At 41.5% G+C, this 16,265-nt stretch overlaps 1 protein-coding gene across 1 annotated transcript; it reads left to right on the forward strand.

The window, feature by feature from the left end:
• The first annotated feature begins 3,376 nt into the window (after positions 1-3,376).
• Positions 3,377-7,371, forward strand: Fatp3 (Fatty acid transport protein 3). Its single transcript, XM_020961649.2, has 4 exons — positions 3,377-3,493; positions 4,988-5,237; positions 5,299-6,775; positions 6,961-7,371. Coding segments are annotated over exons 1-4 (2,037 nt in total). The 5' UTR covers positions 3,377-3,492; the 3' UTR covers positions 7,270-7,371.
• Positions 7,372-16,265: the final 8,894 nt, after the last annotated feature.

The raw sequence follows: 16,265 nt of genomic DNA on the forward strand, positions 1-16,265 counted from the left end.
AGTTATCGTTTGTTATCGCCAGCAGCCACAAACCAAACTGGCACAGAGATAGAGAGAGCGAGGCGCAGGATGTCAACAAGGGGGAACACAATGCATAAAGGATGGCACCCAAGGCGAAGCTTAGATGCTCTTTAAATTTAAAGTTATTTCGGAAAGTAAGAACTTAAAGGAGAGGTAATGGAGGTAATGATGGTTCTAATTATAATGTTCTTAGGTCTTAGTATAGGTTATCCTACTTAAAAGTTATATATTATAGAATTTCTTGCCAACCCTTGCTTATATTTTAAGAACACTTTTTCCTCTAATATAATTTTAATAAATACTAATTATTACCCAGTTCTCATCCCTATAACTTCTTCAAATCCTTCTCATATATACCACCAATTAGCCAAGTATATATCTCTCACTTCTAAACCAAAACCGATTCCCATCTTGTATTGTTCTCCTGCTCCTCCTCCAATCCAATCGATGCCAATGCATTAACATTAAAACTTGGGCGCAGAAATTTTAATTAAAATGTGACAGGCAACTAGCGCACAATGGGCCCGCTCGCCGGATATCTTGGCCTGGTCCTATGCTCCTCTGTATATGTGTGTGTGTCTGGCATAAAAATATTCAGCATAAGTGGCGGCCACCCGGCGATGGCTCGACATTACAGGGCAGCCGAGCTGCGGCGCTGGCAGCAATTGTGCCATTTCAATCGACATCTGTTACTGATTTCAAAGAAACTTTTGTTGACAACACAAACAAATGCCAAGTGCAGGCACAGCGGCGGGGGCAAGGATGCCGTCGCCCGGGGGTTTAAGGTACAAACCGTTTGACGCTTGCCTGCGCACGACTTGGGCCAGAGAACTCACGTGTGGCCCAAAGTGCCGCACAGCTGACGTTAACGTTATCAGCAAGCCGCTGTGCCGGTGTGTAGCTCTCTGATTGGTACGTGTGCTTATACATACCCTTTTAATTGGGGTGTATTCAAATATAGTTAAGGGATATTTTGTTAATTTATATATTTTAAAAATGAAAAGAAACTATTTAAATAGTCTTTGACTTTTCCCTATTTTGTTTCTAAAATCTAGGTGTTTCTTTTGAAAAATGAAAGTTGGTTGAGATTACCATGGTAAAATCGATTTGTCTGATGTTAATAATAGAGTTTATAAAAACTTAATGATGTTGGATATGCTTCCTTGTTCGTTTAACATATATTCTTGGTTGGCAATAAGATATATTCTCTTGCTTCTTCATGGTTTCCTGGCAAACCTTCAAAACCCAAAAAAGTATGCTACATGTTCCGTAGCTTGCTGGGTATAGGATAGCCTCTACCTTATATCCTTGCCTCTCTTGTATCTTTGTGTGTGTGTTAGCCAGCTCTTCTGTGCTGTGCCGTGTCTGTTTCGTTTTCTGTGTATGTGGTGTGTGTGTGTGTGTTTTTGTTTTCGCCGGCTACAAACAAAGTTGACTGAGGCTGCCAGCTTGCGTGTCTGCGAGCCTGCATTTGAAGGCTGTGCAGCAAAGGCATCTGACGGCATGAAGGAATAACGGTTGCTCGTGGAAGAGGAAGAGGCGAAATATGGCCTCCGTGTGTGTGTGTGCGGCTGCGAGTGCTACTTTCCTACTGTGTGTGTTTTCGGCGGCGCCATTGTCGATAATAACGATGGACTGAGCCTCGGGTCGCAGCCGCTTTTGTGCGCGTAACATGTGTCAATTACAGGCACCCACACACTCGCACACACACACGTATACACTTGCTGACTGGGACTGAAAGCAGCCGGCACAACCACACACACACACACACACATACTCGCCCAAACATATATATATATATGTATGCGCTCACTTAGTTTCGGTCTCTCATACCGTCGATAACTCAAAAAGCTGCCAAAAAGTATGCGCACATTTTTTATATGCGCCAAGCGAAAGTATGCACATATTTTTTATATTTGTGCTGCCGGCATTTGACAGCTAAGCGACGCCAGCGTCGCCGCCAGCTGCGCTGCCCTATGTTAATTTATTTTGACACAGCACTTGGCTGGCGGGTGTGACAGTGTGGGGGAGCAGGGGAGTGGGAGGGGGAGGCAGCAATCGGTTGTGGGGCTCGTTTTTGTTTTTGTTGGCGAATAAAAAATGCTTAATTAAAAAAATTCTCGAAGCACTGTAACAGGTGGAAAGGGCCAACTGTTAAGTAGGATGTTTCGGGCAATTGCTTAACTTTTGGAATTTGAAGTTGAATATAACTTTGATAACGGTTTGTAAGCTAAGCTTAAATCAAAACCTTATATTATATTATATATTATTTCTAAGGCACATTTCAGGTTTTCTGGAGGTCATAAAATCCGTAAAACTCATTTGATTGCCAAAAGTCACATATATTCCGACTCGCAATTAAAATCCTAATTAAATTTCATTAAAATATTAAAAAAAACAAAATTTTTAAAAATTTTCGAATTTTTTTAAATATTAAAAGGGGTTACATCGCTAAAATTGTCAAAAATTCACAAAAATTTGAGTTTCTTACAAATTTTAATTTAAGTATGCAGATTTATTACCCCAATAAAAATTAACACAGCACAGCTTTCCGAATTGAAATAAATTCGTTTTTGGAAAAGTTATGATTATTTTAAACTTTGATTTGTCCAAAAAATTATCATATCAAAATGTTCATATAATATATGGATTTAAACAATGCGAATATTTTATGGAAACATCTACGCAATGCTTAATTTAAATTTATTTTAAATCAAAACATTATTTTCCCTTATCTTTTAAGCATTTTTTAAACACAATTTATTTTTTTTTATTCGGTAAGAGAACATTATCAACACTAAGAGAATCTGGGTCTCTCCATATTTACCTCTAAAGCTCAGGCAAATGTTGTTCTACCTCTCTTTATATTTTATATATATTTGTAAGTATGTATATACTTTCAAGCTTTTCTCTCTCGTTGCTCAAGCGAATGATGCTGTGATCGCTAATTTTCTCTTTTATCAACTCTTATTCTCATTTTGCTGGCTTTGGGGCTCGAAGAACAGTGGGGAACTGGAAGACAAATGTACTAAAATTTAAAAGACTTGGAGAAGGTAAAGTAGAACAAGTTTTATAAAGCAGAATTGTATATATAATAAACATAAATACAATTTCTTATACCATGCAATATAAAATAGAAGAACCGAATTTTTAGAGACTATAATGTCGTATTTATAAAAAAATCCCTACCACCAAATCACCAAATCATATATTAAACTTCTTTTTTATTGCATATTTTATTATAATAAATGTATGTGATTTCCATATCTCACAGATTCCTACAAAATTCTCAAATTATACATCCAGAACTCCACAGTGCGGCTGTGGTTATAAAGGCCCCCACTCACTCGCGGCTACAGTTAGTTACGCGATCTGCCTCCGTGCTTTCAGATCGGTCGTGCGTCGCCTGTCTATATCTGTTTACTGTTTACTTCTCCCTGCCAAGAACCGATAGAGATCGTGCGAATCAAAAGTATGTCAACTGTGGGGGGAGTGGAGGAGGAGAGCTGCACTGACCTGACATTGAAAAGTTAACTATAACGATCAGGGCGCCAATAGAGCGAGTCCGTCGGTGGCGGTTTGGCCATGTAAATCGATGGGGCATGCGTGGCCAGCGCCAAGAACAGTGTGTGGTGTGTGGAGAACTGCTTATAGCAACAACTGTGTGTGTGCTTGGCATACGCAATAAGTCAAGGTCCCTGGGTACCGAATATCATAGACGCCAGAAAACATAACTCATGCTTCCCAGAGACTCGTAGAGATAGCGCCCTTGTCCATGTAGGAATCTCGTCAGTAGCAATGAACTTTGGAGCGACGTCATTTGATAGCTTATTTCTTAGCCCTCCTGTGGACGCAATTACATTGGAAATTATTTACTGTAGTTAAGGCAATTTATCGGCAGAGATGCCATGTGTTTTGGCACCTGTTTATTGGCAGCCAACTGAATTAATTAGCGATAAGCCGGCATAACAAAGAACCAGGCGCTGCGCTATCAGCTGTGCGCTCTGCTCCAGGGCAGGTTCAACGTCTCGGTGATGGTGCAGTTTTTATGGACTGATAAGGCTCAATGGGGCTCCACTTAACCCACAGACCAATCTAAATAGGCGGACAGATTATTCGCAATCCGAAACAAAATTTCCATGATCAATGGGTTGTGAAGTGCCATGAAAAAATCCGATTAAATTATGCCGTAAAATGTAGAGTAATTAGTCATTTTCACATGTAAACGGGAAATGAAAACAGTAAGAGTACTTAAAGTCATAGAAGTAATAACCTTTTTCATAATTTTCTTGCCAACTTTAGTGCCAGTTAAGTGTGGTTAACAACCCTGGCAATTAGTTTAACTATAAACTTGTTATTGTTTAGTGTCCCCTATTAAAGTAAAAAGTTTTCGACTCTCTTCGGTTCTGCTTAGTAATTTCCAAAAATACATTCATATAAACAAAGTGGGTTAACTTATTTATAAAGTTGTTCTTTATAGCACAGACAATTTATATTGTTTCAAAGTTCATTATAATTGCAGGTGCAAGTACTGGTTTTCCATTCAAGTTATTATAATTAATAAATTGATTATAAATTCATTAAGTCTCTGTTGCTATTGTCGTAATTGTTTTAAGTGTATAAGTGGGATTTTCGACGGCAATCCAACTTGATACCTTTAGTATTTGTCACTCCCTCGAAAACCCCATTTGAAACCTCATGTATTGCTCATGGCAGTTGATGATAAGAACTTTGCGACCCACAAAACGATAGTAAATCGGTATCAGACAACGCCTTGTCAGGCTTATCACAGGCAGTCGCTCGCAGTCGGTTGCCCTAGGCGCAAGTGTGTAGGGTCCCGTACCCACAGTCAGTCCATAAATTTCAAAATTAGGCCTTGCCGTAGCTGTCACAATACTAATATCCAGCTGTTTGAGTTACTAATTCGACCATGTTTGCTTTTACTGTCTATCTCTGCGCTTCGAAGTGAGCGGGAAAGAGGAACGCGGCGATCAGGAGGATCCGCAGGAAGAGAAAATGGAGATCCTGCTGGAGCTTAGCCCCAAGCAGAAGCTAGCCACACGGATGGCCACACTTCTGTTGGCCATTTTGGTCTTCGCCAGCTTCTGCTGGGACAACGCTGTGGCCAGTCTCACGCTCGGAGCAGCTGTGGCCCTGCTGCTGAGGAATCCCATCTTCGTCTTTGGCCTAATTATGACCGCATCAAGGGACTTGAAGTGAGTATAGCTTGTGATAAGTTAACGAGAATGTATAGTTGACTTGATTCCCCTGTTTTAGGGCTCTTCATCGCTTCGTAGCCCTCAATATCTACCTGTTCCTCAAAGATCGCAGAGGATTCACCGTGGCTCGCTGTTTTCAGGATCAGGCTCGGTCTCGGCCTAAGAAAGCCTGCTTTGTGATGGAGGATCGCAGCTTGAGCTTCGCGGAGGCCTTGGAGCTCAGCCAAAAGATAGCGGGTTACTTCAAAGGTCGAGGCCTGAAGAAGGGCGATTGTGTGGCTCTGATGATGGACACCCGACCGGAGTATCCCTGCATTTGGCTGGGCCTTTCCCAGCTGGGCGTAGTTACTGCCCTCATCAATTCCAATCTGCGCGGGGAGTCACTTCAACACAGCATAAAGGTGGCCAAAGCCAAGGCCTTGATAGTGGGCAGCGAACTGCTGGATGTTCTACAATCCCTTATAGACAAGGAGGAGCTTCAGGGTCTGCCCATCTATCAATACACCGATGAAGAGCTAAGAAACATCCAGGGACACGAGCTGCTGCCGGAAGCTGTGGACCTGAGTGAAGCCTTAAAGACCCAGCTGAGATTGGAGCTGCCAGCCAAAAACTCACAGGAAGAGGCTCGCTCGAAGCTGCTCTATGTCTACACCTCGGGAACCACGGGCTTGCCCAAGGCTGCTGTGATCACCAACCTCCGTTTCCTGTTCATGTCCGCCGGAAGTTTCTACATGCTGCGAATGACCAGCAAAGATGTCGTCTATAATCCCCTGCCACTGTACCACACCGCCGGCGGAATTGTGGGTGTGGGCAATGCCATCCTCAATGGCTCAACTGTGGTGCTTCGCAAGAAGTTCTCGGCCAGAAATTTCTGGCTAGACTGCAGCCGCTACAACTGCACTGTGGCCCAGTATATAGGAGAACTCTGTCGCTACCTTCTGGCCACGGTTTATACACCGGAGCAGCAGCAACACAATCTACGTTTAATGTATGGCAATGGACTCAGGCCGCAGATCTGGTCGCAGTTTGTGCGACGATTCGGAATACCTCACATTGGGGAGATCTACGGAGCCACCGAAGGCAACTCGAACCTCATCAATATCTCCAATCGTGTGGGTGCCATTGGATTTGTCCCAGTATATGGGGCAAGACTGTATCCCGTCCAAATCTTGCGGTGCGACGAGCAGACTGGCGAGTTAATAAAGGACTCACATGGTCACTGCATCAGGTGTCTGCCCGGGGAGACGGGTCTGCTTGTGGGCAAGGTTGATGCTCGGCGGGCTGTGAGCGCTTTCCATGGCTATGCGGACAAGGGAGCCTCGGAGCAGAAGCTACTGAGGGATGTCTTTGAATCTGGAGATGTCTTCTTCAACTCTGGCGATATGGTGGTGCGTGATATACTCGGCTATTTTTACTTCAAGGATCGCACGGGTGATACATTCCGCTGGCGGGGCGAGAACGTGGCCACCCAGGAGGTGGAAGCCATCATTACAAATTGCATTGGTCTCGAGGATTGCGTGGTGTACGGCGTGCAGGTGAGTCTATTGGGAAATGGGAACTCGTTTTCAGAGTCTATATAAACCGATTCCAAAAGCATATTCCCATGAACAAGTTGAATCACCGCCACGGGTTAGATAAGACGGCACCTAAAACATACCCATAAAACTCGTTTCTCGATTTTCACTATCTTTACGCAACCACCACGCTCTTATCTTTGCAGATCCCCCATGTGGAGGGCAAGGCTGGAATGGCGGCGATTGTAGATCCCGAACGCAAGGTGGACATGGAATACCTGTCGGTGGTGCTGCGGGGCAGTCTGCCGCCCTACGCCCGACCTCTGTTCATCCGCCTGCTGGATGAGATTCCACGTACGGCCACCTTCAAGCTAAAGAAACGGGAGCTGGCCCTAGAGGGCTATGATCTGGAGAAGCTGGAGGATCCCATATACTATCTGAATCGGGATGGCGTCTATCGTCCTCTTAACCAGGAGCAGTTCGAGGCCTTGCTTTCCGGCAAGTCGGGTCTCTGAGGAAAATCTGTGTGTGTGTATAGATAGCTAAATGTTTAATGTATGTATGAATGTTCCGATGTACTCGTATTTTTAACGCTTAAAACAACGACTGATACCAAATGGTGATGAAGATGTTTCCCTGCTCACTGTGCGCTGGAAAGCCGGTCGCGTTTCTTGGCCATAAAATGGCAGCTTAACCGATAATGGGAGCCAATACGTTTTACGGCCAGAAGATGCTGCTACCGCCACAAGATATATCGAAAGTGTTAAATCCCCAAGATTAAGTTCTCGCTCATTGGCAGCTGCTGTAGGTTGCCCGCCTCTGTTGTTGCCTCTGTTTTGCTGGCTGCGTTTGCTGCCTGCGTTACTGCCTCGCTACTTTTGCAGTTGCTGCTGTTGCAACATTAACGCCATTTCCGCTTGCTAGCGGCAGCTGCGACTCCGTTGCCCGTCGCCTAAGATAAACGATGTGCAAAATCCATACAAAACAACAGCAACAACACCAACAGCAGCAGCAGCAGCAACAACAAGATACTGGCAACCGCAAGCTACGCGTGGCTGCAACATCGTCGACGACGGCGGCCACCAATATCGATGTCGATGGCGAAAAAGTTGTGGCAGGCAATCATAAAAAACGAAGAAATGGCAAACAAAGCTGGGCGCCATTTTGCAGGCATTTGCAGGGTGGCGATTGGTTGTGCTCCTTGGCATGCCACAACTTCCTCAATGGCCAAAAGTGCTTTCAGGTAAAGGAATAAGGTTTTCTCTTGTTTCTTATTGCCATTCTCAGGATCTTAATTGATATTCGAAGGAGATATGTTTTAAATATATCTTTTATTTTGGGATATTCATGCCCAGCGGGAAACGTATTTCAGTAGACAATATAAATATTCAAGGACTCCTCTGAAGCACAAGTTACAAAGAGATCTTTTGGAAATTGGAAAGAATTTATTAATTAATCTCTTCTGTTTGAACTTATTTTCGACTTGTCTCTTACAATCTTGAAATTGAGTATGCAGACTTTTTAACCAAATAAAAACTAGCATAGAAAAGCTTTCCAAATTGAAATTAATGCATTTTTGGCTGAGTTATGAAATTTTAAATCGTTGGTAAGTCAAAAAAACTGTCATAAAAACATCGATTTAAAGAATGTAAATATTTTTAACTTAGTTACAAGCTATTTCCAATTCTATCCTATTAATTAGAAGTTAGTTTCATTGTTAATTTTCAATCATGGTACAAATAAAAAACCCATGTGCAGCATCCTTAAGGACATTCCTACTTTTGTTTTCCCCTTCCAAAAACGCAATTCTCGCAGTGATCCTTTGTGCGAAATCTACAATGTAAAGGGCGAACCTCGTATGCTACAAATGCACATAAACTTGCATCTGCAGCAGCTGCAGCTAAACCCCCCCCTGAAAATACCCCCAAAAACTCGCCTTCCCCGCCCTGCCCCCCGTTTTGCTTTTCGCGGCGCCATCGTCGATGTCATAAACAAAATGGCAGTTGTGGGTGCAGAGTGCATGAATACGTTCGCATAGCTAATAACAATAAAAGCAACAACAAAAACAGCCATTGCAGCTGACACCAACAGGCAAGTGATGTTGCTGCTGCTGCTGCTCCTGTTCCTGCTGCTCCTGTTCCTGCTGACGTTGTTGTAATTGTAACTTCGCGTGCGCCTCGCCTGCGTAAGTGGGAAAATTAAAAATTTCTCAATAATTTTTCGAAATGTTCGACAAGAGAATGCCCTGGGGGTGTTGCCATTGTGCTACCCGCTGCCTACACTCCTACTCCAATGCGTTCGCTCCTCTCTTTTTGGGCTCATTTAGAAAGCTTTTCGGTGGACAGACGGACGGACAGGGGGAGTTGTGGGCGCTGGGCGTGTTGGGTGGCAAAAGGCCGGAGCTCAGCGATGGCGCCACAGCTGCCATTGGAATTCCAAAGCTATTAAATCGCTGCCAGTGGAGCTACGACCAAACGGGCACCAGTGTTCCTGCTGCTCCTGCTGCTGCTGCTGTTGCTGCTATTGCTGCTTCCGCTGCCATTCCCTTTGTTGCCCATTGCCTGGTTTTCCCTAACCGAGGACGAAGGGTATTGTGAATTGATTGTGGGGCTTTAGCTCAGATTTCTCTAGTGATTAAAACGGGTTTCAAGTTAAACAGGAAGTTCATATGGCAGAGTGGCACAAATGTGTTGCCTGCTTTTAGGGCTTTATATGTTTAATATATTTGATATTGAATATATTTATTAAAATGATTTATATAAATATACATATTCCATAATCTAAATACCATAAACTATTTTTTATTTGACTCAAATATCTATGCATTAAAATTAATGAGAACTCTTGAATATGAGCATAAAATCATACAAATATACCCAGAGATAAGCATCCAAAAATAAATATTAAAAATATTGACAGCATCCTTTAGAGTATCTGAATATTCACCTTAGACTCCTTATCCTTTTAGCCTGGCTCTGCCACTTGCTCTGGCTGCTGCTGCTGCTCTCGTTGGCTGAATTGGTTTGGATCGCTCCGCTTTTGCTTGTATGCATTTGGGCTTAAAGGTTTTGCTTGCTTTTGTTTTTATATTTCATACTGCCACCGCCAAGTCCTGCCACTGTGCCCCTCGCCTCCCTTGGGTCCTTGGCAAGCTTTGTCAGTTCGTGCTAATTACATTGCACCTGTGCATGACGTTTGATGTTGCCCTGTCGAGCTTCGACTGTCGCTAGTGTTTGTTGTTGCTGGTTTTTGGTTGGTATGTGTGTAAATGTGAGTGTGTATGCGCTTAGTTTGTTTGGTTTTGGCCTTTTAGGGCGCTGACTGAGCTGCAGCAGCAGCAGCAACAGAAGGCAGCAAAAATTAATTAAAAGCCAACGTGCGGCGGCAATGCAATTAAATTCGATTTGGTTGGGCATTCGACGGCTGGAGACTCCGGGACTCGAGCTCAGCTGGGCGGCTGTTGTTGACATCATTTAATACAACAATACAGCAAAATTATATTTCACACCGACTTACACACACACATACATATGCGTCAGCATCAAAAGTCCACACACAATGCAACAGAGTACACAGGACACAGGACACCGCCCACTGCCTAGCCTTTGTTTTGTTTGTTTTTTGTTTGTTTTTATTGGGAATTTCGACTCGTTCAGCTGTTGGCTGATCTGCCTATTTGGTTTAAACCCCATCTCACTCTCTTCCCCTCTCTCTCTCTGTTGGCCGCATTTCCTTGCTGCTGCTGCATACAGCACACTGTATGAGTGTGTGTGCGAGTCGTTTGTGCGCTTTCCTCGCTTTTCATCGTTGATTCGTGGCACCTTTTGGATTTGACAGTTTTGTAATTAACTGCAGTAGGAAGCGGCAGAGTGCTGCATACTTTGGGGCGCCTCAATCCTCATTGGCATTTTGTAACGCAATTAGTTGGTACGACTCTTGAAAGTTTTGTGCCATTCATTTCAACTTCCGATTGGGTCTTGGCCTCGAATCAAGTTGATATGCCGTACGTGACAGCTGCAACCAGCCAGCGCCAGTGGACACGAGCTAAAAAGAGGAACACAGGCCCGGACACGGAAGCAAACGCACACGTGTGTGGACTCCTTTCCGCCAGGACTCCGGGCTTAGCCATTTCCAGTTTTGCCATCCGCCAGCAGCTGTGCGCTTCCAATCCCGCTGTTGGTGCTTTTTTATGGGGCGACCGCCTTTATGCGCCCGCATATTAAACAATTATTGCCAAATGGCAAGCGACAGCTGCGTTGTGTCGCCAATGTCGTTAGTGTGGGCAGCAGCAGCAGCAGCAGCACAGAAGCAACATCGCAGCAGCAACATCGCAGTATCCAGCATTCTGGCTGGACGAATAGCAGGAGGCCTATTTTTTGTATAAGCCCAACAGCATACCAAAGCAGGACATGGCCAGTAACGGTTCCTGCACTGGCTTACTGGCTTTTGGTTCGTTCGTTCGTTTTTTTTTCGCGTTTCAGCGTCTGCTGCAATTTATGTGTATAAATGACAAAAGTACCGTTATTTATTGCCAGCAACCGCAACGCAATTTGGCAACACTTGTTGGCCAATTGGCAAAAATGTGAAGGCGGGAGAACTCAGCTGAGTTCGAATGGAAAGGAGATGAAGCTGAGTTTGGGTGTTCTCCCGGGACAATATGCTTGTATATATATTATATTTAATATATATATAAATATATATATATATATTTGTAGACAAGATATGACATATCTGCATATCTGGGCAATCACACACATTATCGAATATGAGAGAGCGGAAGAAACAAGGCTACATTTTAGCATCGCGACGAAGTTCACTGTGCCCTTAGTACTGGAAACATAAATTATACTATTTAATAATTAAATTATAAAGAAGTTCTGGCTTAATAATTTATATTAAAATAAACCTTAAGAGTACCAGTTATTTAGTATTATTATAGTTAAATATTTGAGTTAGCATTTCGTCTTTAAGCGACTCTTTTTGAATCATACTTTTTTATTATTTATATATTTTATAGATTATAATTTTTTTAATTCACCTCTTTAGACCACAGAAATCATATTACCCCACATGACAGGGTATTTCTTTAAGAGCAACACCGCTTGACAGCGAACATTTTTGTGCGCTCTGTGCAAAATTTGAATTTTTATTGCTGATCGAAGCCTGCAGCACATTGTGGGCCATAGCCAAGGACCCCTGCCTCCGCCAAATTATGCGTATTAAGGTCGTTTGGGGGGCCGGCTATGGTGGGTGTATCCTGTATCCGAACTGCTTGATAGCTTGTTGCTGACATAAATTTGCTCCTACTGCTGCTCCTGTCGCTGCTGTTCCTACTACTGCCTGTGTCTGTTTGTGTAAATGTGCCAAATGCGCTGGAAGCCTCTGCCAGTTGCTCCAATATTGACTTGACCCTTCTGTTTTGTTGTCGCGCCTTTTATTATGCTAATATTTTTAGGGCATTGCCAAGATTTATTGAAATTGCTGCGGCTGCGGCTCGTCCATAAACGCAGGCCATACATACATTTACGTCGAGATTGTCTCCGGGCAATGGGAAAGGTGCAAGGTCTTCCATCGACCACAAGGCGTATACGCGATTTACGGCAGTGAGAGTTAGAGAGTTAGTGGGCCTCAATGGGTTTGGGGGGATAACAATTAAATTGTCATTTCGTTGGTGCAACGCTTGTTGCTACTTGTCTCGCCTCGTGTTGCATAATTGGCAACGTTTTTGCAATTAAAACAACTAATTGCCAACAAAAACTATTGGCCAGCAGCAGCAGCAGCTGTTAGTTGGTAAGGGATCCATAAAAAAGTATGCGAAAAATTAGTTGCATAAATTTCTAGCAAAAGTTGCAACTGTGCGGCGGTGGGTAATCGTGGGAGTTTTGTTTAAATATATAAACCGTAAATAGCAAATATTAAATGTATTTTTATTATTCATATTATAAAAATACATTTATTGGAAAATTGTCTAAAGGAATGATATTTTTTTAGACAGTTTTTCTAGAGATTTTAGATGAATGTTGTACTTAATGAAGTTGTTGTACTTATTATATTAAAAATTTTTAGCATATAAACTTTAGTATTTTTGTTGCTAAACCCTTCCAGCTATATTCCAAATACATCTCTATGTAGTAAAAAAAAAGGATATACGCGGGGACAGTAAATATGGGGTTGATATAAGCTCCGCCGCACAGGTGTTTATGCTTTGTTCGATTTTTGTGAGCTCCCGAGGCTTGTGTCCACAGATAAAAGCTGTGGCTGCCGGCCTTCCGTCAGCCCCATCGCACTCCAAATTGTTATGATTTTACAACAATATTATTTTTCCATCATCAACATCAGCAAAAATCAATCAAGTTCAATTAAAATGCAGCCCAGGGACACAAAAAGGAGCCAACAAAATGCCCAAAGAGCTAAAAGAAAGAATGGAAAAAAATAACAAGGGAAACAGCATGGAAACCAAAATGCAATTATAGAAAAATAATTTCATATACAAATTAAAATAGAACAAAAAGGGCGGATTGTCAGTGGCAGAATTTAAAATGCCAATTACAAATTGTAATTAAGAGATGAAGAGTTGGAAAATAAATTAAAAGCCTCGCTGGCAAATCAATCAAACCTAATTGCCTGCCCATAGGCGGCTATGTAAACACGATAATAACATTTACACTGTTGCACACGCATCCTATGCCATACTACTATATATATGCATATGTAGATGCGAATAAATTTAACTATGGTAATGCGCAAATACGGAAAAAAGACAAATGCTGGCTACAATTTTGTTTTATACATTTATATTTGCCTAAATGCCGGACGACGTACGGATGTATGCGTTCGTGTGGATGTTTTTTGTGCGTGTGGCAAAGCTTACATTTACACAAGTGCAAAAATTCCCAAAACACAAATCCTAAAAAAACATTTGTTACTTTTTCTGAGGGTCCAGAGTGGGGGGTTGCGGAGGGTTTTGGCCCAATGCACGGGGGTGACCACACACACACACATCTCGCACAACATAATGCAACCCATTGGTATTGGTGGGCTTTCTGAAAATACAGGGATGTGTGTTGTGTTTTGCCATAAGCGTAGTCCTTACCCATTGATACAGTAGAGAGGGGGGACATGAAACCCTTTCACAGAATTGCTTAATATTCGTGTTATTGTACCAAAAGTTTAAAATACCTTCCTGGAAGATAGGCTAATCCTATTATTTTTATATATTCTTGCTGGGTATTATAATTTTAGTTAAAAGCATGAAAAGCAGGTAAAGGAGATTCGACGCTATAAATCATATATATTCTTGATCAGCATCAAAACCCAAGTCGACCAAGGCATCTAAGGCAACAATAATTCTATCCATTATTATAAAAAGGGGTCAAAATTGTTTATTTTTTTAAATGTTAAATTGATGCCAATTTTTAAATATAATTTAAAGTAATGTGGGAAAGCTTTTCGAACTGAAGTTCATGAATTTTTGACTTCGTTATGATCGATTTTCAATGCAAAGGTATGGAAATTTAAGGTTAACGAATTTAGCTTCCTCTCTTGTTGTAGAATAAAGAAAAACTTAAATTGAAATTTAATTAAAATGTAGAATCAAAAAAATGTTTTGTTTAAAATGTTTCATTGGCATTCCTGCTAAAATCTATTTACATTTCAAGATCAAACCCTCTCCATTGCACGTCTTTTTTTAAAAAACTCAGCACACTCCCGTTTCCATTTGGTCAACTAAAAATGTTAGTAATATTCGTTTTTGTTGTACTTTGGTCCTGGAGACCTGGATAAGTGTTCCCTTCCCGATCCAATGTCTTTTGCCATCCTTTCCCTGTCCCTCGCCATTATCCTATTCGGTTGTCGCCACAGCCCCATTGAGCGTTTAGATTGTAGTTCTCTTGTTGCGAATGAATGTAAAACATTCTGTCCATTCGAGCTCGTAAATTCGAGATTATTTTGTGGTGCATTTGGCGCTTAGTTGACAATGGGACAAAGTTCACTGTTTGGCCGCCAGATGGCCTCCGAGATGATGTCAAAACTATCTATTGCAACGACTGTTTATACTATATAAAGGATAATATAATTTTAGTCAGAAGCTTTTTATGCTGTGAAGGAGTCATTTCCGACCCTATAAATCATATATATTCTCAGCATCAATAGCCGAATCTATCGATCTAGTCATGTCTGGTCAAAAAAAGAAATTTTCTAAAATCTTTTGAAATTTCAAAATTTTACAAGGGGTTACATTTGATATTTCTTAAATTTAAAATTTAGTATGCAGATTTATTAATCATATAAAAACTAACATAGGAAACCTTTTCAAATTAAAATTAGGACTTTTTTGGCTTAATTATGATTTTTTTAAATTCATATGTCGAAAAAATAGTCATATAAAAATGTCGATCACTTTTGATTCAAAGAATACAAATATGTATTTAAAGCTTGCTTTTGATGGATTGCCTATTTAATTTTATAATTCAATTGCAAACTGCAGGGGGTATAATGACTTTAATTAAGTTTCAGCACAGTCACAAAATATTTCGTATACGCACTGGTGTAATTAGTATTTAAAATGAAAGAATAAACTACTAAATAGCCAAACAGAATTATTTTTAAGAGGACTATACAACCGTAACTTTAAGTTTTTTTCATGGACATATAAATAAACATTAAGAGATAAAATTTTATACTTTTTGGATCGGAAATGACTCCATCACTGCTTTACAATCTTCTGACTAAAATAATAATACCACGCAAGGGTATAGAACCACAGGAACAGAAGGTGCAGAAGGGCAGATAGTCAGATGGATAGATAGACAGATTGGGAAATATACATAGAAGTTGGAGCAAACGGTTCGATTCTTAGTGCTTGTGTTGCTGCCTGCCGTCGTTGAAATTAAAGTGAATTTTGCGGTTTGACTGCGAGAGATGAAAATAGGCCTGACAGAGGCACTTGAGGAGCCTTTCCAAACCAAAATCCATTTCCCCTTCTCCTTTTCCTTCTGGCTTCCTCGCCACTTAGGCCTGCTCTTGCTCTTTCAACTTGAATGCAATTAGAAAGTAAAACGACTACAAATTGTCTTGCCAGGGGCATTGATTGATTTCCAAGGAAATGGGGAAATTGACGCCGCAGATCCCGAACTTCGGAGTGGCAAAACAGCAGCAGCCGAGCGAGTCGATGTCGCCGAGGCAGTCGCTCTATAAATACCACCTATTTTTTCCCCCAGTGCCTTAGGAGTGCAGTCCCAAAATGAAAGGAAAAACACATGTAAGAAGACGAAACATTTCTAATGACTGCGGTGACACTTTTGTGGAAGTGCATACTCACACCACGGCATAGATTCATATACGATTTCCCAGATGCACAATGAAAAATGGGGATGATTTAATAATCACTTACTTTTTTTTATAAACTAAGAAATACCACAGAGAATATATTGTTCAAAGATACGAATCTATGGTACATAACGCTTTATTAATTAATTGTTTTTAATGTAGCTTTATTATTTTAATGTATCTA

This window comes from Drosophila serrata, unplaced genomic scaffold (assembly GCF_035046125.1).
Source record: "Drosophila serrata isolate PLE 108 unplaced genomic scaffold, ASM3504612v1 contig_184, whole genome shotgun sequence".
Lineage (NCBI taxonomy): Eukaryota > Metazoa > Arthropoda > Insecta > Diptera > Drosophilidae > Drosophila > Drosophila serrata.

Coding starts and splice junctions, on each gene's coding strand:
- Fatp3 (XM_020961649.2), top strand. Junction 5,238..5,298: donor ACCGCATCAAGGGACTTGAA/GTGAGTATAGCT, acceptor CCCCTGTTTTAG/GGCTCTTCATCGCTTCGTAG. Junction 6,776..6,960: donor GCGTGGTGTACGGCGTGCAG/GTGAGTCTATTG, acceptor TTATCTTTGCAG/ATCCCCCATGTGGAGGGCAA.